General features: G+C 44.3%; 1 protein-coding gene and 1 long non-coding RNA gene across 3 annotated transcripts in view; one reads left to right on the top strand and one right to left on the bottom strand.

Annotated features, from left to right (window-relative positions):
• Window positions 1–1,773: 1,773 nt before the first annotated feature.
• On the bottom strand, window positions 1,774–4,029 carry LOC125386206. Its single transcript, XR_007226173.1, has 2 exons — window positions 3,945–4,029; window positions 1,774–3,858 (listed from the first exon to the last, which is right to left on the bottom strand). It is a non-coding gene; the product is annotated as an uncharacterized LOC125386206 (long non-coding RNA).
• The window catches only part of LOC100649594, a 185,681-nt gene continuing 163,591 nt past the window's right edge, over window positions 3,774–25,863 (top strand). The window contains exons 1-3 of one of the 2 annotated variants that reach the window (XM_048411440.1): window positions 3,774–4,408; window positions 10,763–11,030; window positions 13,354–13,407. In XM_048411440.1, coding sequence (XP_048267397.1) covers window positions 10,982–11,030; window positions 13,354–13,407 — 103 coding nt within the window. In that variant the 5' untranslated portion in view covers window positions 3,774–4,408; window positions 10,763–10,981. The remainder of the gene's footprint in view (window positions 4,409–10,762; window positions 11,031–13,353; window positions 13,408–25,863) is intronic. The other variant, XM_012315488.3, reaches the window with a different exon arrangement.

The raw sequence follows: 25,863 nt of genomic DNA, 5'->3' as shown, positions 1-25,863 counted from the left end.
ACGTATGTTCCATCTGTCTTCGTTTATGAAATGTAACGAATCCGCTGTGTACGTAGCATCTACTGCAACAGGTTGAAGCGTTAAGATTCAGAATAGAAGAAGCTTTTTAACGAAATCGGCAAAAACAAACATCTATTCAGAGTGTAACCGGATCCATGACAAGACGTCTACTGGCTTGCCTTGAAATGCGAGGTGATCAAAGCTTCGGACCAAGCAACGTCACTCTACGTTTCTACGAATTTCGTTGTACAAAATTGAACCATACAGAATTTTGTTACGAAGGAAATGACAATAATGGACGATGAATGGCATAACGATATATTAGTTCTGATCGGAAAACAGAATTGACGAATTTGCGTTGAAAGCGAGATATCCTGCTCTATCTCTTGCAGCTAATTCTCACAACTTTTTCTATGATACGTTGTCATAAATTCATATGTTTTTTTACCTTGCCTGGACATAAATTTCTGGTCGATTAATCCTTACGCCGATAATCTAGATTAATTGCCACGTTTCGTGTAAGATCAACGGGTGTCCCTCTACTTATGAACCAGGCTGTACGTGTTTCCGCCTTTTTGCACGTACGGCGTCGATTTAACGCAACGGATCTGTTGACGATGCTCGATGTTCCCATTTCGCGTTGTTGACGGCTTCCTAAAGTCAGTCGAACATGTATTATTAGCCACGTTACGTAAAGACATCTCGCGAGATGCGACCTTTTGCGCGACACGTGCGGCACGAAAGTGCGATTTCGATCTGCGAGAGGCAATAAAGACGCGATCGTAAACCGATTTCGATTGCGTTGATGCCGATGGAATCGGTTCCGTGAAATTGCCTGTCTGTTTGTTCAGTGCGTGGAACGAAGTTGCTTGAAGAGTTATATGGACTAGGTTCGAAGGGCGAGTACGTTCAAGTCGACGATAGTCGTATAATCTGGAATAAGTTCGATCGAATGGCGATCGTAATATCGTAGTTGCGAAACACCGCGTGCTATTAGGTTCCGTGATTTCCTTCGAAAGATGGTTACGTTTCTATTTCTGGAATATTATTTTTTGCGTAATGAAAAATTCTATGTACTCGGCCGTTTTATTGCTACTTTCATCTTATTATCATTGCATGACCAAATTATCACACAAGCAGTCCATTTGTTAAACGCTCGTTCAACCTTCTATCGTTCTAAATTGTCGTCAAGTGTCGATTCTGTCAACAACGATCGTAATATTGTATTCTTCGATATAGAACAAAATTGTCTAGAAAGTAAGAAAATGCAGCAGCTACACAAGCACTACGTAAGCTGCGATCTATTCGTTTTCAGAGTTCGTTAGAGAGATGCAACGGGAACTGATTGACTCATCGATTGGTAAGTCGACTGGTTCGTAAACGAAATAGAATCAGTCGGGGAAACGAGGATGCGGTGTGTTGTGCGTGCACAGTAATTGGACACGTTCGTCCGCGTAACGTGGAATTCTTGTTGCGTTCGAGGCAGCCGGTTGGCTGATGGTCCCGATGCAGGGGTCATGGTTCAGAGGTCCGATGCGGGTCTTCCGCACACATCCATATTAAGTGGCTCGCTTTTATGCGCGCGGCTGGACACTGAAACGCTCTTAAAACCAGCGGATACAGAGGCTCGATCGCTGCGAAAATATCGCGTTCCTCCGCCACGATTCTTTTACGTCGTATGTTTCACTCTTGGACTCTCTGTGTATTAGATATATATCGTATTAGGTCGGTGTATATGAAATGTTGTTTTTGCAAATGAAACATCGTACGTGATTCAATTGAATTTTTCAGCGATTCTATTTTATTCAAGATTTATAGTATAAACAGTTTGGTATACATTTTGCATTATAAATTTTGAATCTATTAAGAACGAATGTCATTATGGCGGTGGCTTTTGTGAACTTTAATTCACATTTAGACTTCAGCTGAATCGATAAAAGTTTAATATTTTAAGAAGGAAATATTGTAGAAATCCATTGTATTCTAATACTCTGATACTTGACGCGTATTACGTAGTAGTCTATACTTTCTTCTATCATTGGCGCGATAAAATAGAATTACAGAATTTTTTTGCACGTTACGTGTAAAATGATGAAAATACTAATAAAAAAAAAAAAAAAAAAAAAAAATGTGGGAAGAAAGTTACTGCGTAAAAAGTACACTGGGATTGGCGTTCGATCGTATCGCGAAAACTTTCGAAGAGCAAAGTTTTAATAGAAATTATTCATCGTGAAATAAGCGGACGAGAGAGCATTACGATCATATGTACGTCTGCAAGTATGATTCGTGATCCAGTGTTCCGTATCCTCGTGCGGGAAAAATGCAGAATAAGCAGAAAGCTCGGGCTTCTCACAGAGGAAACAGAGATCACGTTTCGCCATTTTTCCAGAAGCGAGGAATCTCACGGTGAGCGGTCACTTGGAAAAAAGAAATGCAGTCACGAAGAGAAGAAGAAACTCGACTGTATCCTCACTTAGCTTGCCATATTTAACTCTTTCGCCAGAGATACACATCCGCCCTTTACATCTATAGATTCCTATCGCGGTTTACGTAACATTCATACACAATACCACAGAATTCATTCCTTGCGTGAATTAAAATTCATTACAAAAATTATCACATCACCTTTTTAATTAGAAAGGTAGTGTGTCAGGAAACGGGATACCGGGCATGACCAGCGTAAACATGGTAATTTCCTCTTTTAACGTAACAGTTACCGAAGAAAAATATGTTACTTAGACACGCTATTAATTTTTATAACATCGCATATTCGTATTATTACACGACATCTGCTTCCTCGTCGAAGCAAGGCGGATGTTTTACAACGAGATTGAATCGTAAGAATAACCGCGTTTCTCGATGCATCTATCTCTCAAAGGCACTCCCTGAATTCTTCAAAAATGTAAATCGTAATTTACGAAACACTCTACGTAGAAATTACATCTACGAACGTTTCATAAAATCAAAGATTTCGAGAGCATAGAAACTTCTCTGCGTTTTCTTCTATCTATTGGGTCGGCATCTAAACGATTGCGGATTTTGACATCAGGTGTTATTGACAAAATCCGCAATCACTTAGTTGTCAGCCGAATAGAACGAAGAGGAAGAGATACGAACGCGTAAAAATGGAAGAAGTCTTGATATACACACGTACATGTATTATCACATTGAGAATTACATTCTACGTTTGGATTATTTGCAACGCAATCAACAGATTCAACGATATTCTCGTTAGTCGTAATTCAATGTATTGTCTATTTTTAACACAAGTTCCATCGCACCTGATAGTTACTATATAACGATCCTAAAAGCGTATACTCTTTTCATAGCGAGTACTAAAGATACAGCAAAGATTTATTTTTACTACTCTATCTTAACTACTATGCACAGCTGTTGTATACTTTACCGCATGTATACGCTATATAGTAAAGATTCCTCGATCAAAAGATGATTCCCACGGAAACGTGCCATCCGTAATACAGCAAAGAAAGAAAAGAAGAGGGAGGAAGAGATGGCGACGCATCTGGCGGCGTCGAAACGGCACAGAAGAAGCCGCGGAGAGATGCGGACGCGGAGGAAGAAAGAACAGCTTGGGAGAGGGGAGGCAGGGTCGGCCGGGTCGGAGGGATCGAGAGGGTCATGGGTCACGGGTCGTACGGCATAGCCCTGACCTTCGACCTTATCCCCTTCCAGCTCTTCTCGAGACCCCGTACAGACCCCTACCAGTCGTACCTAGAACTCGCTTCTACTTCGTGTTCGACTCCGCTTCGGGTCTCGCGGTGTACCCGCGGTGTCGTCTTGCGTTTCTTCCAAAAAATTCTTATCGGTGTTTCTAATCGGTGTGTCCAACGATATCAACTTAAATATAGAAAGAAAACGAAAAAAGAACGGAGTGCAACAAAGTGGCAATAAAAATTTCGTTGTTGTGGAATGTGATTACAGACCTTGACACAGTTTAGCGAGGATAGCAGTTTAACGACGCGCAAGTTTGGCATCGTTTATGTTTTGGTAGCGGTAGATTAGCGAGTGTGCAAGTGCATCTGGTGCAGACGCATGCAGAGGCGTGCAACGTAGCCTCGTGACACGGTGTAACGACGCATTGATTCGATCTTTACAACGGCCGGCCACGCTGATGGAGCCTGTTGTTCGTGGCGTGTGACCGCGTCCGCTCGGCTACGCGCCTCCGACTGCCTTGCTTCTTTGTGTCACGCGACCTCAGCTCGGCCGGATGGTGAATTGATTTTACTCGTCCGCTGTTTCTGGATAGAGGAACGCGTGGAAAGGCAATATGGGAATGTGTTTGATAAGAGTGGGGATTATGTAGATTGACAGGTAGATTGGCGCAATGGAACACGTAATATTGTCTCAATGTGTTTCTTCGCGGTTTGGTGACATTTTATCGCAACTGGTTCGTAGTCAATAAACTACTTTCAAAGGTCGTTCGTAATTTGGATATTTGCGTGTTACGGTTTTGCAACCTGTAATATGTCAAGTTTGACATTTTCCTAGTAAATTATATACCGATAAGTATACGCGTTTTATACGTTGAATTTTCAATACTCGAAAGAGATAGAGCTTTTGGAAAAAAAAGGTAAATTTTTAATGCATTACATTTTGCATACGCGACTGTGAAATACCAAGTTCCAACAGTCGATAAATCACTAACAATCGAAAAATCAAATATCCAAATATCCATAATACAATTTTTTCATCGCGCTGGTTTCTTTATCGCCCTATTCCGTTGATACGCACGTGTTACGTAATTCCTATCAGCTGACGAAATATTTCTAATTTCTAACTTACTTTTTCCCCTTATCTCTCACGATTAACGATAGAAAAACAAGCGATGCGACTTGTATACCAGACTCCACGGATTTCTAGCCTTTTTTGTATCGAAAGTTTGTCACGGTTTGTTATTCGAAACTTGTCGCTTCATTATAAAACGTCGCCGTTAAAAGTCACGAAAATGTTCACGCGTCTGGCTTTCAATTCGATGGATAAATTACCGGTGAAATTGTCGTCCGATGCTCGTCGATGGCGTCTGTTAAACGCATGGACAAATGTCGCTCGTAAATCGGCGTTAGTACCTAGTAACGTTACTCCAGATGCAGTGCTTTCTCTTCGAACGCGAGTGTCGCGCATTACAGTCAGCATGATGAATGTAATGACAATAAATTATTCCGGATATCGGCAGTAAAGCCGCTTTATCGCGAGGCAGTACGTAACCCTCGCGTCCATTAAGAAAGAAATCGACTTTGCTGGCCAGAAAATCGTTTCTTCTCCGAGCCTTTGTCCAGACAAATTGCCGTATCTCCAGATAACGGCGTTACGTGTCTTTTCAACTTTGTGCAAAAATTCCTTCTTCCAAGCTTAAACTTGGATTCTTGGAAAGATTCTAATCAATAACAAAATCGATTTCTCATGCTTAGGAAATGAAATCTCTAAGTAGCGAAATAGAAATTCAAGTTAATTTTATCCCTGCCAAAAGTTACAGTCAAATTTTTCTTCTCACTCTGGTAGAAAGAAAGGAATAGAATCTTCCTTTTGAAAGTTTTCTATATCAAAAAAATTGAAGTTTTAACGTACGCGCGAAAATTATTCGCAAGATAATCGACATCGTACTTGGACGTTTCCGCTGTTTGAATTTTAAATCGCGGAGACATTATCTCAACGGCACTCTCGCTTTCTATCGTTATCGATAATCTTCGCGTGGTACCGCGGAACGTATCGCTACGAATCTGTATCGGATGTTGTAAATGTAATCGACGCTTAGAGAGCGGATTACATGTTTAATTACAGACGCAAGCGGCGATATCGCGTAATCGTAAATAAAACGAGACTGATGGATAATCAAGCAGTCCATTCAGGGGTATGATTAATACTGTTATCTGTCGAGTAGCGTGTCGGTCGTTTTGCCGGCTTTATAAACCGATCTTAGATAAACGCTAGTTGCACATCGAAAGAGCTTCATTATTGTGTCGTGGCTGGATAATCTGTTGGCTGGTTGCTTCTCGTTTCGCCACTAGAAAGAATTTCGCTTCGATTCTTCGTGCAATTACCTGCTTCTTCCTGTTTCGCTAACGCATCAACCTCTGTGATTAACGACACGGTTTAAAGCGCGAGTGGGACGAACAGGAGGAAAAATCGGCCGAACCGAGTGTTACGATCGGTATTCCGATGATTTTTACCCGAGGCCCAAACCCTTTCCATTAAGTCTCCTTTCACGAAGGATGCTTCGCTCCCGGGCAAGTTAGATTCTTAAAAAAGAGTAATTGCGTCCTTGGCCCTTGATTTATTCTGTTACTGTTGTTCTGCTGCCGCGCGTTTCCTATTTCTACGAGCAGTGTTGCACTTAGACGTTATCGACATTACCGAGGACGCTTTTTACATAAATGGAATGGAAATTTTGTTCGTTTCTTCCATCGCGGTATTTGGAATGTTGACGACTGTTTCGCAATTCTCTATATTTGTTACGGCCATGCGTAGGAAGCTTGCTTAATTCGAATAACCGTAGGACGACAAGTGGAACACCAAATTCTGGCACTGCTTCGATTGTCATTTCCATACATTTATCGTTATCTATTCCAAATCTCCATAATTAATTTTATTTCTTTCGTCTCGACAACTCTATTAAATTCGTAAACTTTTTACACGGAGAACGAGATTTTATAGGCTTCTCAGATTACGATCGTGGTGCTTCGGTACCCCCATCCAGTTCCTCGATATAGTCTCGAGTAATTACCTCCATAAACACAGAAACCTTAGCCAATAAAAATAAGAGGCAATCCAACCATAGCCATAACAAAATTCTATTTTTTTTTTCTTCTTCTTCTTCTAAAGTCTCCGTCGTCCATTTCGTCGTCAATATCGCAAATCTGTCTAACTACGGAAAGTCAACGTATATCGAGGAACAAATAGACGAGAGATGGTCGTGGAGTGAATCGCCGCGTTGATCACGATCACAGACTATGTTTATACGCGTGTTCGTGAGCGCGTAGGTGCGTAGGTATATCGTAGATTACGCGTGGCGCACGAACGACCTCGGTGCACGGTTCGTTAGCAAGGATCGCCCTCCTCTTCCACCTCGGCGACGTTGACCCGACGTGGGCGCGGGCCACGCGTCGCTAATGACGAGCAATCAGCCGCGAACTCGATGCAAATCCGGCGTCCAAAGGGCAGTCGGAGAAAGTGATTAGAGGATTGGCTCGTTGCGTTGCCTGGAGCCTGTTCTTTTCCAGAATGTTGAGATCGTCGAGGAGATCGTATAGGAACGTCGAGTTAGCAATAGAGAAGTTGATTTTACGCCATCGAGGATGACATTTAAGAAAGGATTGCGCGTAAAGGAAGGAGAGCCCGTATTTAATCTGTCGGATTTTTTAACGTTATTTTTTCAAACTTCAATAGCTTGGAAAAGTACGGCGAGCTCCACTCGGCAATTCTAATATGGCTTAGAAGAAAACCAATTTTGTACAAGGCTACGTGGTTGCGGAACTTTAGTGCGAATAGCTGATTCGTCACACGTGGCGTTATTTTTATCGTCTGCGTTAAGGAAAATATGGGTCAGTCGCTGGGAAATAATTCTATGATAATCGTTGGTACTTCCCAGAGGCTGAACGATTCTACCGAACGATCCATTTTGTTCCTAAATCGTAATTCTCGAAAAGCAAGGTATAAAGATGAAATGAAAATTCCAGAACCAACTTTCTCGAGCTATTTTCAACGCCAATCTGTCAGAACCGAGCTCGATGGTTGGCGAAAATTGCGCGTAATACGCGAGTGACGAAGAAAGTCGGTGTGCTCCGATCGAGAGGAAGTTGGAATCGCCTCACCTTCGTAGGTTCTGGTTTTATCTTCGCCGGCCCCTACCAACGCCGCCTCCTGAACCTCCACCACCTTCTCCGAGGTCCGCCCACAACGCGTGCTCCTTCGTTCCCTTCGCTCCATCCCCGCGAACTCCCACGCCACGTGCTCGTTCTTCTCGCTGATCTGCTCCTTTTGGTCCACCAGGAAGCCTCGGATCCTCCATCCATCACGCGCAACTATCGCGACTAACGAGTCCGCTCTTCATTCACGACCTCCGGTGCAAAACGGGCTCGCCACGGGTTCAAGGGTCGTGTTTCATTTGGCGAACGATTATGGGCTACTTCGACCAACGAGCGAACGAACGAGCCTCGTTTTCCAGTAACAATGCCTGTAAATAATGAGACCGTTCCGTGGAAACTGTTAATGGGATTCTCGAATGGTGTTTGGAGGTTCGTGTTAACCCTTCGGCAGTGTAATAAAGTGACGAAGAATTCAGGAAGTAATTATCTCTTTATCTTCGAAATACTGTTAACGGGTTAAATACTGTAAAACCGCAGTTAGATGTTGGCGAGGAATGGCGAAATTTAGAGATTAGTTTTAGAAGTTTTAATAACTCGAGCACGTCACCCTTGCGTTTATGGTGTGCTACCCATTCGATGTCTTGATTCAACTGTACTTTAATCGGGAATCGAAAAAAGAGTCTAAAATTTCTAACAGTCTGATCGACGTAAGAAACAGAATAAAAACTTGAAACAACCAGAACCAGGACTGGTATCCGTAGACTTGGAACATCAACCTCTTTTTCTTCGATTCCAATTACCGCAATTATAGCACTTGAGTCACGCTTCGACGCGAATTGATTTACCCTAGAATTCTACGACTCGTTGTTGCACAATCTACAAAAACGGCAAAGTTCACGTATTTTTTTCCCTCTCTCTCTCTCTCTGTCTCATACTTGTCGACAGAAAGGAAGGTTGTCTCGGTGGCAACGTTATTTTGCATGACTTCTTTCTTTCGGAATTCCTTAGTTTTTCACGCTGTAGATTGTTACGTTACGCCTATAGTAACTGTATAGGCTCGTGAGTCATAGTTTAAAGGATAAAGAATGATCGGCACAGCGGTGGTGCGATTTATTTCTTCATGGTCAAGCGGTATAGAGAAATGCGCGAACAGTTTGTTTCACGCTTCGGCCAGTTCGCCCGGTGAAGTCGGAATGCTGGGCGAACAGGACATTTTTTATGAGCAGAATACATCGAGGAACGCTCGAAACGCGCTTTCTACTTTCTAAAGCTTCCTAGTATTTCGATTTTATGGAACGAGTTACCTGGTTTCATTGCTGTTAGTTAGGATGAAGATAAAAATATATCCCAGATAAAATAAACAATTGTAGTCGAGAGCTACGAGCATTTCGTCGTATCTTTTCGCTTCCATTTTATTACTTTAATGAAATCGATCGAAGCGTTTTATCGTCCATTGTTGTATCATTCGACTGTAGTGGAATTAAGTCAATTAACCACGGCAACATTCCAATTTATTTCTTTATTCGTTGAAACCGCAAGAAATATCAAATCATCTGAAACCACGTCAAATAATCTTCCATATACCTTGGATCCGCGCTCATAAAACAAATCACCCATCGCTATGGAACATTATCGATACCTAGCAGCACTTCCACAAAATCGCCCTCGAATATCTCCAATTTCGTTCCATCGACTGGTTCCGTTTCGCAAACACGTTCCGCGCGTTTAGCGCAGGAAAACGGCTGCCACCGTTTACCGCGAAAGAGTCGCCCCGACTTAAAATACCGAGCAATTCCCAATCGAATTGCCTGCGGATAGTGATGGGAGCAAGTTCGATGCGAGTTCACCAAGCATAGCTGCGATCTACGCAGGTGTCGTTCGTTTTCCTAGCTCGCCGATCTATCGATAATCTACTATATTATTTTATTTATATTTCATTTAATTTAGTTTAATCTACTGTAACGTTATCTCGTCTCGTCTCGCTTCGGTCAGTCTGTCATAGCACTTTGCTGTTCGTCAATTTATTATCTTAAGATTCTACTATACGCGCCTGCAACTCCTCAGCTCACGTTCCTTCGAAAATATTCACGAAAAATTCCAATCCCCTTGATAGTATCATTTCGTTGGTCAAAAATTTTCCAATCGAATTCGAAGCTACTTGACGCGCACTTACTCCCATCGCTAGCGATCGATTCGAGCTGGTCGCGGATCATTCTAGCAAACCGCACGATTCCAGAAAACATCTAATCCAGCGGATAGGAGGTGGCATTACGGCGTGTTGCGCTAACGCGAAAAACAGTAGCCTCGTTCTGCATGCGGGGAAGGATCGGCACGCCTCGTCTGCGAGGCGAGCACAGGCCGCCAGTCTGCAAAAGCGGACTATCGACCAGGATCGCGCGAAATAGTACGGTTACGACGTGTTTTATGATCCGCGGGTAAGTGCGCGTTCCTTTCTAGCGGCAAAGTGGCAAAACCATCGTGATAAAGGAACGCAGCCATAGGAAACGCCGCAGATGCTGAAAGCATCGGGTTCTACGCGCAAAAGGGAAATCCGCGTCCGCCTTTTTTCCTAAAGCTCTTTGAGTCTTTTTGTCGAGCCTGTTTGACCGCGCCTTCGTCTTTCAAGGTTGTTTCGTTGTACTGCAAAATGGTAATCCGTGCTGTAACCAGCGTATATTGAGTTTACATGTTGCTAAGAGCGGCTGGTATTTATGGCAAGATTTTTCGTTTCGCAAGGAGACGATTAGGTGATTGAATGATTATTGAAAGGTTTCTGGATGATTATTGAAAGACCCATAGTGCGTATGATTTGATACTGTACTTTGTGCAGTGTCGTTGATTGGCATATGATACGCGTGTTCGTATTTTGTAGGAGAAATTTGATTTTGGTAGCAAAGTTTGAGGATGTCGTGAGTTTCAGCGAAGATGGTTGATTTCAGGAAAATCGTGTAGCTGTGCTCTGGAACTTTCAGCAAACTGACACAGATTTGTGAAAAGTGTTAATTAAAATTAACCAAAGCGAGTTAAATTTTTTCTTCAGTGAAAAACACGGTTTAATAATTCTTGTGAAGATATATCAGTGTTCTTGCGGTCGTAACTTTAAAATACACCTTCGATAAATTAATGTTACTAAAATACTGTTGTAAAGATCTGCTAAAATGTTTAGCCTCGACTGGGGCTTCCACTTCATTCCAGAAGAATATGGAGGTAAGAAAAAGTGCTTTAATAAGAAGAGCTATCAATTTGCCAGTTGACAAAATTCTGGACCCTTATTAACGCCCCCTACACCGTACAATCATCGATAAATCAAGTGTCGCAAGAATTTCTCAATGAAAATAAAAATCCTTAACGAAGAAATTCAAGGATCCAATTCCGCCTGAGCCATCAACGACCCTAACGCTTAATATCATTAATAAATCTTCGCATTCATATAACAATCCAAAAATAAAGGAGTTTCGCCAACTTCCACGAAACGCAGCCTAAAAAGGTACGACGTTCCCCTACGTTATTAATAAATTGTTGTACGCGAAGCGACGTAAAATTTGTCTTCGAAAACCCTGGAGAAACTTCGCGAACCTAAATGAAACGTAAACTAAAAAAGGAACGAAATTTCTCTCCTACGGATCAGTGTTATTAATAAATTTTTTGCACGCAGGCCGGTACCAAATTTGTCTTCGCAAAAAGGGGTATACTTCGCAAGCACGAAGTACAGTCCTTAATCCCGGCGAGGCCTTAGTCGCGAATTTATGACTTAATATATCGGTATTCCGACGAGTCCCGACGTTGAAACACCAAGAAAACGAGTAATCGCGCAATTTCACTGTCGTGGTGCTCGCACGAAGCCACCCCATGCTGGGCGTCCGCTGAAGCGACCGGCTTCCAATCCGCTGGAGCGCGTGGACCGAGAAAAAAGTCACGGTCGGAAGTATGGAAAGCTCGGTAGCAGGTGCCCCGCTGCGAGGTTTTCTCATTTTCAACGTTTTGACGTGGCTCGACGTACCGGTCTGCCAACGTGGAATAATACATACCGCTGACCAAAGACCAATTAAATCGATCCGTAACGACAGCTCGTTTCTGTTAGGTTATCGCACTGATTTAATTAGCGATTCGTCGATAGCTGCGCGTGTAAACGTTGTAAATTGTCCGATCATCATTGTTTCTATTTGGTTTCCTCTCATTTGCATTCGTGTTGCAGGTTGCTTTGCATTATTTCCTCGCGGGTGATTAATCGTTTTAATACTCGCGTATCTTATTAAAAACGAGCGCTTGCGTTCTTTGGATTTTTGAGTCTTTGAATTTTCGAATCTTCGGATTTTTGCGGATCTCCGTTTTCTTCTCTGTTTCTCGCGTAACATATTCCGTAACGAAAAATATCTTTCTGTCGCTATTGATCGTTAGAAATCGCATTTCTTCTATCGATTCATCAACGCGCCTGCAATCAAAAGAGTATCTGCTCGACCAGGGAAGTTGTATTAGTTAACCTTGTCAGATAGGTAGGTAGCTACCTTCTAGCTGGTCGTGCATGCTAAGTAGCTACTTCGTGGGTGGTGCACCCGACTACCACCTACAGTTGCAGTCGCGGAGCACGTGGTATTCGTCGATCGATCGATCGATACGCGTTCCATCCCCGAGTGATTGGAATTGCTACCCCCTCTAGCGTGCTTCAGCTCGTCCGGCAGTGCGGCCCAAGGCTTCTTTGATTTCGATCTTCCGTTTAGCAAGTGCACGCCTGGTAAAGGTTCCTGTTCAGCTTTCTTACAAGTGTCGTTCTTTTCTCTCTCTTTTAGAAATTGTCAAGATCTAAATCGGAAAATAGATAAAACGTGTAATATCGAATAGTAAAGATACAAATTCGTAGAAAATCGTCCGTATCGAAAAAAATTACACAACATTTGCGTTGTGGGATTGGCATAAATATTAATATTCTCCGTCTATTAATCTCCGTACAAAATCTGTTACAAGTGCCATTTAGCAATACGATGATTCCCGTTATCCCTTTAACCTATCACCATTATGATAATTAACCTCTGTTTTCCAAGCTTTCTCTTTTCAAACAGGATTGTTCCTACTTATCTCGATAAAAATCTAACTTTTACCATAGGATCGGTTCCCGTAACGAACCTCACGATGTTACAACATCATTCGATATATGTATAATTAAAAAGCATTATAATCCCCAGCCATTCGATGCAACAGCACAACATCCGCACAATACCAACCATTAACATACATTCACGTTACCATACACATTCACGTTACCATACGCTCGACATTGTTGAACAATGAAACGTAGATCCCACGAATCTCGATCGAATCTCCACGATCGATTTGATTAAAATCTCTCCATTGAGCTCATGCGAGTCCTTGGAACCGACATCTAGGGCGGTCTCTTTAATGACAGTCGAGGGAAAGGGTTACGCCGTGGGTGGTGCCTTGCATCTGCATTTGTTCGATTCTGCCGTTTATCCGTCTGCGTTTAACCCGCTATCGATTCCTCCATCTGACGATCTATCTTTCGTTTTTGTTCCAGGTTCGGAGAAGAATGGATTTCCTGATGCCGGTGCTTCATTCGCGTGCCAATTTGGTGAGCTATCAAACAACTTTTGTTCGCCTTTCTGTCTATCATTTTTTTGCTTTCTGATTTATCGATTTACCGTCCATGGCTATTGAATTAGGATCGTTGGAAATTTTTACATCGACAGCGAAACAAGTTTTATGTTTCAATCGTCGCTGGCTTTAGAATTAACCTGTTAATTTGACTATGCCTGTTTGCAATATCGGTACTTTACTCGCGTTCGTTGAACCACGAAACGATATTCGTTCATCGTTTAATTTACCATCTATGCCGTTTAACTTACCAACTCGCATTAAATTATTAACCTGTTAATTTAGATATTTAACTATGGCGATATTATTGGTTAAATTGTCTTAACGATACGATGATCAGTTTTTAAGCAATTCCGTGCTTCTTATTAGCAACATATAGTTTCTTATATATTTTTCTAAGACTGCTTTCCGTGATTACGGATAATCAACTGTGCAATGATCTTTTTACAATTGGTCATAAGAAGTGGAATTTATGCGAAATCTCGTCGAATAACGAAAATGATGAAGGTAAATGAGCGTGAGGATGGTTTTGCTAAAATTGGAAATATCAAGCGAACATAAAATGCCGTTTATAATGACAGGATGTTATAATGGAAGGTTAAGCGTTGTTTGTTAGTAGACCGTCGATGATTTTGCAAATAAAATACGTAGATATATCCGAGAAGTTCGCGATGGTAAAGCTATATATTAAATATTTTTGTTCCTCCATTTGCAAGGCAAAAGTTAATTCGTTTTATTTCGCGTGTCATTCCCTTTTTGCATCGTATGCAAATCGGAAATTGCTTTATTTTTTCTAAAAATAAATTTTATATCAATTTGTTTCGAGTTCGCTCCGATTCAAAGGTTTTTCTTTTCCTCCAATATTAATTCCCTTTAATTTTCTCGTTAATCTTTTTTTTCGTTATAAAATCCGACACAGAGTATCGCGTTACAAGGATTTTTTTTAGAAACCACAATTTCAATTTCCTTTTGATTTTATTAGCATCGCAGTTATTAAAATAATAGTGCCAATATCGAAGGAAAAAGTTTCGAAATCATCGTCTTCTTCGAAGCTATTAATTTGCACAACCATCTGCAATCAGCCGAAATTAGGTGAACCTACAATCAACCTACACTGTCTTCCACACCTGCCTCTCTGTCTATCGCCATTCCGATTCTCCCTACACCAAAATCATCGGGCCACGAGTCGCAAAAAACTACATCACCGCAGAACAAGGCACGTTTCCAAGGTGGCAGCATCGTCACGATCAAAGAATCACTTTGAAACAGCGAAACACGCTGTTTCTGGAGTCGATCGCGCGTAACGGAGACACGTATCCGAAATAAAACGGATCAGATATTTCGTTGGACCACGGTATATCGATCTTGAGGACGTGGTCGTGGTCGATGCGTAACGAAACGATTAGGGTCTAGCGATTATTCGTGGTCCTATGTCGCAGTTAACCGGTCGTAGAAGTAATAACGGCCGGTAATCTGGTCCAGCAATCAATGAGTACGTGTTTATGTAAATTGAACGAGCCACGACACGAACCACGCGAGCAACTTTTCCTATACGCCCGGGACCTGCGCCGGTCGAGGGTTGGAATGCTTTGTTATCTCACGAGGAAGACGATATGTCCCCACTGCACGCGAGGACTCCTCGCTTGCTTGCTCCTGCGAATGACGAATTTCGTGTTGGAAAGAGTTTCGCATCTCGTTCGACGCAGTTTTGGATGTTTTAATTTAGCGAGAGTCGTTTGACGAGGTAAATTAGCGCGATAGATTAGCGCGTGGATTTAATAGCTGTACGATTTTTCGAATCTCTTGAAACTTAGCCCATGCTACGATCGAACTTGTACATTATTTTCTATCGAGTCGGATGTTCGAAGCTCTGAACCGTTCAAATTTCTCTCCTTATCTGCTAGAAAGTCCGAAGAGGACAGAGATTGAGCGATAAACCATCGGTTTATGCGTTCTCCGGACAGCGATCGTGCAAAGTGAAAAAAGAAGCATCGTTTCAATGTAACCGAGTAGCTGACACAATCCCCGGCAGTTGTAACTCTTCTTGATCGACGATTATCCGCGGTAAATTGCACCGTCTTCGTTCGAAGGTACGTCGGATCGTAGCCGTGGCTCCGCGAGGCAGATGTAAAGCAGAATAATTGTAGTCATTACTTTGTTAAACAGGGTATCGCCACCGTTCGCTTCTTACTCGCCTTCCTTTCCGCGCTCTTTCCTCCTGTTCATCCTCCACCCTGTTCACGCTGACGTACGCGCGACGCTATAAAATTTTTAGTACGCCCTGAGCGGCGTTATTGGCGCGTTCACACACGCGCGTCCCTCGCCTCGACGCCTCGACGTCGTTAACGACGCGAAATTGCGCCAGTGTAGCGTTTGTTTGCCGTAGTCGGCCACCATTCGCCACCGGTCGAACGTCCACGTTTAACCAGAACGAATTGCAACGACCGTTCGCGATAATGACAGGTATGCTAGGGAGAACGTCCTCGTAGACAGTATGTTGGTCGTGGTAGATTTTTTCTTTTCTCCTTTTGATTCTTCGTTTTCTCCCTTTTTTTATTTTCTTCGTCGTAAATGGTTCCTCGAGGGCATAGTTGCATCCAGATTTATCGGCGAGTTCCTCGGTGTCCGATTTATGGAAAGTCCATAGAAGAGAACGTCCGGTGTCGCCTGGTACCAGAGCCAAGTTATCGATAGTCCCGCCGATGGCTGTAACTTTTTGGCGTCACGGAACATCGATGCCGGAGACGGTGTAATTTATGAAAGTGGCGGTTGGGTGCGCACAGCCGATTTATTGGAAGTCGTTGCATAGAACGGTGGCGGCGTTCGCGGTTCAATGATCGAATAGGCGGTTCCGCGCAGATAATCGCTACAGAGGATGCGAATGAAATTGGTCGTTGCCTCGTGTTTGCGTAGTTTGCGGTCAATGGGAATAGTTGCGGGAAAAGGGTCGTTCGTGGTTAGTAAAATAGAGAGACCGGAGCAAGCTACTCGAGCAAGTCCTTTGTCCTTTGATCGATTAATATATTCCATAAGAATAGCGTTTGTTAAAAATACTTGATAAATCGACGAAATTTTCTGGAAAGCTATTGGGAAGCAATACTTTGATATCTTTGCTACACCAAAAATTAATGATATAGGAAAGACAATTTTGACAATATTTAGAATCGGTCGACCGTGTACGGAATTTAAAAACTGCTTTCTAGCAGAAGATGAAGAACGTATACTCTTCGTTTTCTACGATATAGCAGCGAACACGGTAAAAGTGCGAAGATATTTAAAAGTGGAGGAATAGCGGATCCCCACCAGAGTCGGAGGAATCCAGTTCACAAAGTCAACGTGGCCGCGTTCTACCGGTCGGCGAGGTCGTACGCAGAGTTCGTCGTAACCGTACCAGACGCAATGGAATAGCATGGTCGTTCGTCGAATGGGAGCCGCCAGAGGCCGATCAATTATGCCGGTCGATTCCAGGCCACGAAATGTCAAGGCTCCACCTCGATGGAATTCTAAGCCAGCCTCATCCTCGCCGTTCAGTCTCGAACCTGATACGTGCGTGCTCGTGACACGAGCGTCATTGATAATGATGCGCTTGCCGTTCCTTCACGGGAATATCGATTCGATCAGCTTCTTTTGTAACGAGCCTACGCGATAGTATCGTAATCGAGAAGGTGGAGCACGGCTGTGTGCAAGAGTTTAAGAATTTCGTCATTGATTCCATATCGATATTAGACGAAGTGTTTTATCGTTTTATCGAAGATAAGGTTTGACGAAGTATACCGATAAAATTTTCAAAGCAAATGATTTATTCGCGTTACTTCACCGTTCAAAGAAGAAATCGCGCGTTTAAAAGACTGACATTTTAGCATTTTTACGTCGTCGATAGAATTCGAGGAATTATTTCAAATAATCGCGGCAGTTTATTTTAATTTCTACCTCCACTATGTTCCTACTAAGAGCAAGGTACACGTATTACTTCATCAAAGATTATTCTCGGCTAAGTATCGCAAAATTAAATAAGCGCGCATGGCTCATCACCGAGTCGCCGACCAAATTCCAAGGCAAAGTGGTTACCCACCAACTTCCCGTTCCCAATTTTAAAGCGGCCGATCGTCGCGCGAACTCCATCAAAATTTTAATTTACCGCCGGTCGTACCTTAACCACGGTCTCCCAAATTAACCGTCGAGTATCGGGAGGCTTCTGGAAACGAGCTTCTTGGCTCGGGCGAACTCGAATGGGAAGCTCTCTCGCGTAAGAGGCAGTTGGCGCGAATAACGCCGCGTCCCGGCGTCACGTCCGGAGCGATGATGCTCGCTATACGGCGGAAAGGCGAGGCCAGATGTAAGTACTCGCACGTACGCACACGCGTGTGCCAAAGTATAATAAACATAATCGCGGTAGCACGATGAGAGGAGGCCTTGGCCGTCTCCCTTCGGTCGTGGCCGGCACGCCCACCGCTACTACCATCGTGCCGTGCAAAGAGAAAATACTGGCGTGGCAATCAACGGTTTTACACCTGAGCATCTACACGTAGGTCGGAGGCGGCCGAAGAAGCGAGCCAGAGGTTAAAGAAAGGATGGAGAAAGAGACCCGATAACTTCTCTTCTCTCCACCTCCTTCTTATCCTCTTTTCCTTCTTCTCCTGCTCCTGTCCTTCCTTCTCCTCTTCTTCTTCTGCTACTTCTTCTTCTTCTTCTTCTTCTGCTACTTCTTCTTCTTCTTCTTCTTCTTCTTCTTCTGATGCCGATGCCGATGCTGCCGTTGTTGCTTCTGATCCCGAGCGAACGAGCAACTTGCCTCGCTTGGACCTGTGCATCGGCTCGATAGGGCCGAGCACGATGCACGCCGACCTACCCTGAAGGATTATCGACAAAGCATCTCTCGATACGCTCCCGTTGCCTCGACTGCTCCCGTTGCACGTCCTGGATCGATCCTGGCTTCGGTGTCCTGAACCTCGCTGCTCCGAGTTAACGGCTCGGTTCGCTTATCTACTGTTGCTCAACAGATCCGATGATCGATTTCGATCGAACGTTTCACGCTATACGTTCGAACTTCGCACCTTAGGCGATGCTTGCTTTTTACAAGTTTTGAGTCGGATTTGATCCGAGTTTGGAAGATGAGATGGATTTGAACGTTGCGAGTAACACGAAGTAAGAGAACGCGTGTTGAACGTTCTTTTTCTTTTTTAATTATTTCGCCACGTATCGGAAAGCGGTTGATATTCGATACGGTTGAGAAGCTTAGAAGAGACATCGTATCTCGAGCGTGTCGGTGGTCAAAAATCGAAGATTCGTGCGACAGAAAGAAGCGAGATACGATAGATCTCGCGGACAAAGAAGACGTGCGTATCCTTCGAGATGTATCGAGATGTATCGATGATTATCGTTCGAGCGGAAGCGATATTTCTTTTCGCGCGGTCACGTCGACCGGGTTGACAAGCTCGCGATCGAATTTCTACGGCATTCCAAGGGACAGTTTCTATAACGTAGAACAATTTCCAGCTCGATATTAGACGCGTAATATCCAGAGTGAACTTTGCGAGTGAGTCTGCATTAACAACTAGAATATTAGTGCTGTCTATTCTACGACTTTCTAAATGCTTTAAATGTTTTATCCGATTGGTTTATAACGAAAAATTAATTTAATTCCTACTCTCGTTAAAGCACATCACCGTTGTGTATCCCTAAAAACTGAGAAATTTATAATCAAGTCTTCCAGACAAAGTCGAATGGTATATATCGTTTTCTCTACTCATTTAGTTCCTGAAAAAAAAAAGGAAAAGAAACAGGCGTGTACCAATCTTCCATTGAACCCTTAGATTAATCTACGTTTAATCTTCAATCTAAATCGAATTCCAGTAACGATCTAAAACTCATATTCCAATTACTCGTCTAATATCCATCGTCGTTGGATACGCGCTTCCGTGATCCTTTTTCCTCCTCCTCCTCCTCCTCCTCCTCCTCCTCCTTCTTCTTCTTCTTCTTCTTCTTCTTCTTCTTCTTCTTCTTCTTCTCTCGATACGTTCCTCGAACGTGCCCTTTCGACAGGGAGATGCAGATCCGCCGAGAAAGTTGTTCGGGTCGCGGTTATTTGATCAGAGACTCGTACGAACGAGTCGTTAGCTCGTACGTGCCAAGATCGAGATTCGCCGGTGTGGACACCAACACCGGTGCACGTGCTCCCGTATCATCGACATACGTGACTCCATCGCTGCGGCCAAGGTATATATTCCCTTCGATATATAGGGTGGGGTAATAACCATTGCCACTTGAAATAACTCGCTCGAATGGCGTTCGAGGGACGAGCTGAATGATATTCGGCCCGCGGTGCTCGCTGATACCGATTTGCATGAATGGGAATTTTTTTCGCGTGATTTACGACGCGACAAAGTAATTGGCGATCGTTCGCGTGCAATGCTGCACGAAGCTTTTATTATTTTCCGAGGATTTGTGGCAGTTACTCGCTTGCGATAATCGTAGACGCGAACGTAGCTTTCGTTGAATCTGAGATCGAACGAAGCTCTTGGAACTTGTTTAAATTATTTATTTCATACGAGGGAGATTACACCGACACATAGAGCGTTTTGCCGTTTAGAATGAAACATTCTGCTCGTCGTAAACCGAACAGGTAACCGAGTACATAATCTCTACAACGAATTAAACAACTCGAGAAGACAGCAAGTAATTGGCAAAGAGAGCGAGAAAGAAGTACACGAGATCCATTGATATTCGGAATATCGAATATCTTCAAACTTCCTTCGAAACGTCGTGCTAATTCCAAAAAGAATGAAACCAAAAACCCCGTTCGAAATGACACACCTCTAATAGCCCCTTGTCTCGTAGCCGAAGACACCCTACGCAATCCGGTCTCCAGGGGCAATAATCTCGTACGACAACGACGGAGCGAGTTATATCGCAAGTGGCAGCGGCTATTTTCTCCTGCTACATACAAGTGTGCCAATATACTCGAAGATTTCTTGCCCCTTCCCCTCGTAGAGGTGGAAGATATACGCGCGTTTGGCAGAAGCGAATACACGAAGGGGGGTTCAGCTGTTACGAGGCATCGGGAGCATAAGTCTATACTTATGGGCTAGGTGGTAGATATGGAGCGGTCGATAATGATCCAATATACTGGTACATCCTCGCGAAGTAATTACAATGATGAGCGAACCGCTACCATCGGGCTGGCACTCGGCTCCTTCGGAGGCTAGGCGTTGGATCCGAGCACTCCTTCTCGTCCACCTCCTTTCCCCTCGCGGGTCTTCCTGTTTTTCTTGTTACTGCCCCTCGCTCTCCTTTCGCCTGTTCCACCACCACCGCCACCTCCTCCTCCGTCTCTTCCACTTTATCTTGTTTCGTTCGCCTCCGCACTCTTTCTCCTACCGAGCGGCGGCCTCTCCGGTGTTGCGCACCGCAACAAGAGCAAACATCCACCACGGGGTCGTCACGGGGCCACGGAGTCACGGTGGATGGATCCTCGGAGCTGTTTCTCGATCCCCCGGAATTATCACGGGGCCACCATGGGGGTTCAACCGGCCGGAAGTGCGTCATCAGCGGTGTACGTGCTCGCCGCTAACGATCCTCGCGCAGCCAGCGCTCCTTTGTTCTTATGGATTCCTACGACGTGCCCTTTGTCATTCGCTTTCTGCTGCTTTAATTATCGTCGATGCGGACGATTGGAAGAATAGGAAGAACCAAGGTTCGATGGATGATGGAGCGAGGCTCGTCGTAATTGATTCGCCACGAAGAAACGTTTGAAGAAGTTTGCCATAGTTTTTGAATCGTTTTAGAGAAAGAGATCCGTTGTTATAGTTTTGGATTCTTAAGATGTTGGAGAAAGTGAGTGATCCCGTAGATGTCACGATTTATTAGGAGTCGAGTTTAGAACAGCAGAGTTCGCTATGATCGATCTCGCATGTGATTTCTATTTAGAGTAGAGGTCGTTCATCGCATCATCAATAAGAAACTCAGCCACTCATCCACTGTCAATTACACGCTTCTTGCAACGATATTGCGTCGATCAACCTCGATCGTGGCAATTGTGTAAAGTCAAGCGTCGACAAACCTTGTCAAACACACGCTTTCTCGTTCGAAGCTCGACCTCTAAAGTCAATTTTCTCAAAAAATTCCGTGTCAAATCGGAGGAAGCTATCCAGACCTCGGAACCCAAATATCAAGTCGCGTAGGTGGTCAGTCAGAGGAAAAAATTCGCGGGATCCACGTCAGAAACTTGGAGCAAGACTATAGGAAGCGCGAAACGTTCGCTCTGGCGAAGGTTCATTCATCGATTTTTTGTCCCGAAGAACCTGCTGCGAGCTAGATCACTCCGCTCGCCAGGAGCTGAATAGAGGCGATGCGAAGTGTCTGATTAAGGTTGCGTTTTTTCCCTCTCTCTCCCTCTCTCTCTCCCCTTCTCCCTCTTCCTTTTTCCTTTTATTTCTTTTCAGTTTCTTTTATCAGAGAGCGTCCAGCGGCCCGTCACGAGCCGACGACCTCGCCCTCTTCGCTTCCTTTCCGGTCGACTCGATTATGAGCGAATATGGCTATCAAAGTGAACAGCCTCGCCTCGCGTAGCATCGACATCCTGGGCTGGGCGCTATCTCGGGCGCATTCTTTTGCATAATCGATCGGTGATCGGATCGGTAGGCGGCTAGCAGCGCCGGCAATTATCTTCTTGTCGTGAGGTAGCGAAATTTCTTTCAGACCAGAGTTTCGCAGGAGGAAGATTGTTTCGACGTACAGCGACGATTCACGCGAATACGTTTAGCCGCGATCGAGATTGCCCCCGGTGCTTCCAAGCGGATTTCAGTTTCGCTCGTACGATGAATAATCGAAGTTTGCGTAAGAAGCTTTTTGTCTAACGCGTGAAGTGCGAGTCGAATCTCTTTCTCGACAATTTCGACATTGGGTCGATTCTCTTCCCATCGACGAATATATCTTCTCGTCCATAGCTTTCGCTTTTTACGACACGAGGCCGGTCGTTCTCTGTCCATCTCTCTACCAATTAATTCTTGATTGACTATTTAATCGATAGAGAAACATTGGTTACAGATCATGCAGACACTTTACAAACGTTGCAGTCGATCGTGTCGTTCTGAGGGTACGATAACTTAAGAAATCCACAAGGGTTGAAATTTCGCTGACGATAATCAACGGCAGTCGATCTTCGTACAGTCGGTCGATGTAGCCATAAATACGACATGACGACAAAGTGACGGTTGCGACGCCACTGTGACCGTGCATCCTCGCGCAGAAGAGCACGCATAACGTAGAGATGCAACGCTCGAGAGCTCCGGATCGCCGAGGGCGCGCTTCTCTCCGCAAGAAGCGGAGGTGAAGGGGGCACGCCAGCGACCACGAAGAGGGGCCTGAAGAGAGCTAGGGGAAGAGGTCGACCGGGATAAACATCTGAGCCCCGCCCGGCACCCGAGGCGCAGCCTTTTGTTGCTCCTCTTCGTCGTTTCTCTTCTCCTACTTCTTCCTACATCGTTGCTTCTTTCTTCTACCTCTTCTCCACTTCTGGTGGAACTTTCTGCCTCTGCTTCTTCTTCGTCGTCTTCCTCGTCTTCTTCTATGGTCGCGTCTTGTTGTTCTTCCTTCTCTTCCATCGTAACGCTGCCATTATCGATCACCGATGAGGCTTCGCCAGCGTGTCGATATGTAGCATTTCACACGTCCCGTGCATTTTATGGCGTTCCGCCTCTATCTGGTTTCCTTAATTGTATTTCGTTTCTAACGCTTGATTCGAGCTTGATTAACATTCCGTCTTGACTCGTCGAGAGTTGACCTTTGCCTGATGGGAGCTTGAGCGATCGTGAGAGATCTTTTCAGGGCATTATTCGATTCTCTTCTTTTTGCTCGCGTCGCTTCTTTCCTGCAGTTTAGCATTTCTTGGGATTTGATCGCTGCAGGTTTTAAACGACCAGAATCGAGGATATCCTGCGTAGCTTTAATCATACGAATCGTGGTCTTGGGAGAAATTGACGTTACAGAGGGTCGTAATCGAATTTTCTACTAACTGTAAGTGGATTAAAATTTTCGCCTAAAAGTCCTGAATGATTGAAGATGTGTAACACGAATACACTTGGAATTTTCTTTATATCTTTGGGAAAAGCGAACAACAAGTGAACATCGAGTTTTCATCGGTGTCTATCTAAATTCCTAATATTCGTCAAGGTTTTTATAACGTTTAGGAATTTGTATTAACTGCTCAAGATTACCTATTGCTACATGTTGGATGAGGATCTTTAATAGCTCGTAACCACCCACTATGAAGAAAACGAAAACGTAACTTCCATTAAGCTAAAATTACACCCTCCGTTGAAAGCGAACGCCTCGATTAACCCGTTAGGGGCGAAGCAATCAAATAATCCGTAAAAGTTGCGTAATAGTAAAACGTTATTATGTTTGTGCAAAATTCGAGATCTTGGGCGAGGGAAGAAAATTAGAAATCCGTTTCAATTGGTCCGCGTTTATCCTAAACTTCCTTCCGAACTTACCTGTCATTTCCTTCTCCTTTCTTTTCAACCTTCCAACTTTTATTTCTCTGAGGCGTCGACGGTCCCTCTTCTCGCTTCTCGAGTGTAGCAACCCTGATCGAATCGCTCCCCACTTAAAAGCGAAACTACACCATCTACCTGGAACATCTCGAAACGCCGAACAATTCATCCCGTCCGACTAAATTAGAAATCCATCAGAAAACGCTTTTCACCCGAGCAACCTTTCATCTTATTCAACGCAAGGAACGAGGCTAACGTTTATCGGCCTCGACCCGTAATTCCCCGTCCAGTCGATCGCCGCGGGATTCGCTCCGATAACGAGCCTTTCCGATTAAAGTTTATTGCCTGGCCGGTGTATCAGATAAGAGCTTCCGTGTTTCTTGTCCAGGGATGACGCGGGGTGAAAGGATCTCGCAAACACTACGGTTTCTCGCGACCTAGACCTCGAAACAGAGGCCGTATTAACCCATTCGCGTGTGCAGAACTACAGGGCCGAGCCTGAGCTTAGCGTAATCCGAAGCTATTGACACGCATCGCGTGTGCACATTCCGTAGAATTATGACACGTCTGGCGATTCGTCTCATATCCGAGAAAAGAAATCGCTCGTCTACGTCGAATCCACGTAGTCCTGTGTAGCCTCGAGGAATTCGTTGATATCGCGCGTCTCGATGATTTAATTTTTTAATTGCAACGAACGCTTCGCTACACCTTGACCTGTATCGCGGTATCGCACGGACAAGAGGCAGCATCGCGAGAGAATCTGGTGCAGAGCTACGATAAGATGGCGAAGCGAAAACCCGATTTCACCCTTTTTGACTCGTTTTGGATTGGCGTGTGCACGTTGGTGGATCCTGGTTCGTTGGCGTATTGAATAGTTTACGGCTTCTAAATAAGCGGCCCTCCCGTTCCCAAACAATTTGCCCACGCCACGGATCGCTCGTAAATAAAGATAATCTATTCTACCCGGAAGATAAAAATCGTTTCGCGGAGCAAGGTTGGGGCGAGACTTGAGACGAAGGAAGAGGAGGAGCGAGATGAAGAAGGACGAGATGGAAGACTACAAGGGGGAAGAGGCGTCGTGTACACGAAGCGGGACGCTACGCGTTCGTTCCGCGGGTGAACGATCCTCCAGTTATTCATTTTTACGTCGTTCATTGGCCGGATTTTACGAGGCAAAAATGGTGAAATTGCACTTTGTGCGCCGTGCGTGCCCCGCTCCCTCTTTCACTCTGTGCGCTCTTTTCAGCCTTTCTTTCCCTTATTCTTACGCTCGGAAGAGCCGCGGATGCGATGTCGAGGTAGCTGATGGGAAACCTCGGGATTCACCATTGCTACTCTTTCTTCCATGGATTCCTGTCTTTGATCGTCGTTTCGAGGCGTGATCCTACGATCTCGTGAATTTTAAATCCTACGATACTCTAGTTTCTGAAAAAAACGCGAGTTCTAGTGGAAAGAAACGATGACTGTTAAATAAAACCCACGATGGACGATCATTTGGAGAACGTTATTTACTATTGTTGCTCTATTCTGCAGATACGAGTCTTTCTGAATATTTTCAAAATGCAAATTCGATAGAGGACCTCTCGCTTCGTTCTATTCTTCTCACATACGATTTCGACGTAACCCGCTTAATTATAGCGAATTTCCTTCGTCGTCCGGTTATTCGTCATTCTAGCACATCGTTCTGAGAGTCTTCAAGTTTCATCCCGCCACTGTCCAGTAGCAAGGCGTCGCAATTACGTCGTCTCCGCGGACGCTACTCGATTTTACTCTGCTTAGCCAATTTACGACTGTTTCTAGTATTTCACTGCCTTGTATCCCGTCAACGATAGCGATCGTTGACTATTAAAACGCTGGAGAAACATCGATCGAGCGGTCCGGTTTTTTAGTGGACCATGTCCATCGGATTCGAGGAATCACGCCACCCCCTTGTAATAACA

This window comes from Bombus terrestris, chromosome 13, assembly GCF_910591885.1.
Source record: "Bombus terrestris chromosome 13, iyBomTerr1.2, whole genome shotgun sequence".
In the NCBI taxonomy this organism is placed as follows: domain Eukaryota; kingdom Metazoa; phylum Arthropoda; class Insecta; order Hymenoptera; family Apidae; genus Bombus; species Bombus terrestris.
The sequence above is the reverse complement of the archived record's forward strand: the minus strand, read 5'-3'. Positions and strand labels throughout refer to the sequence as shown.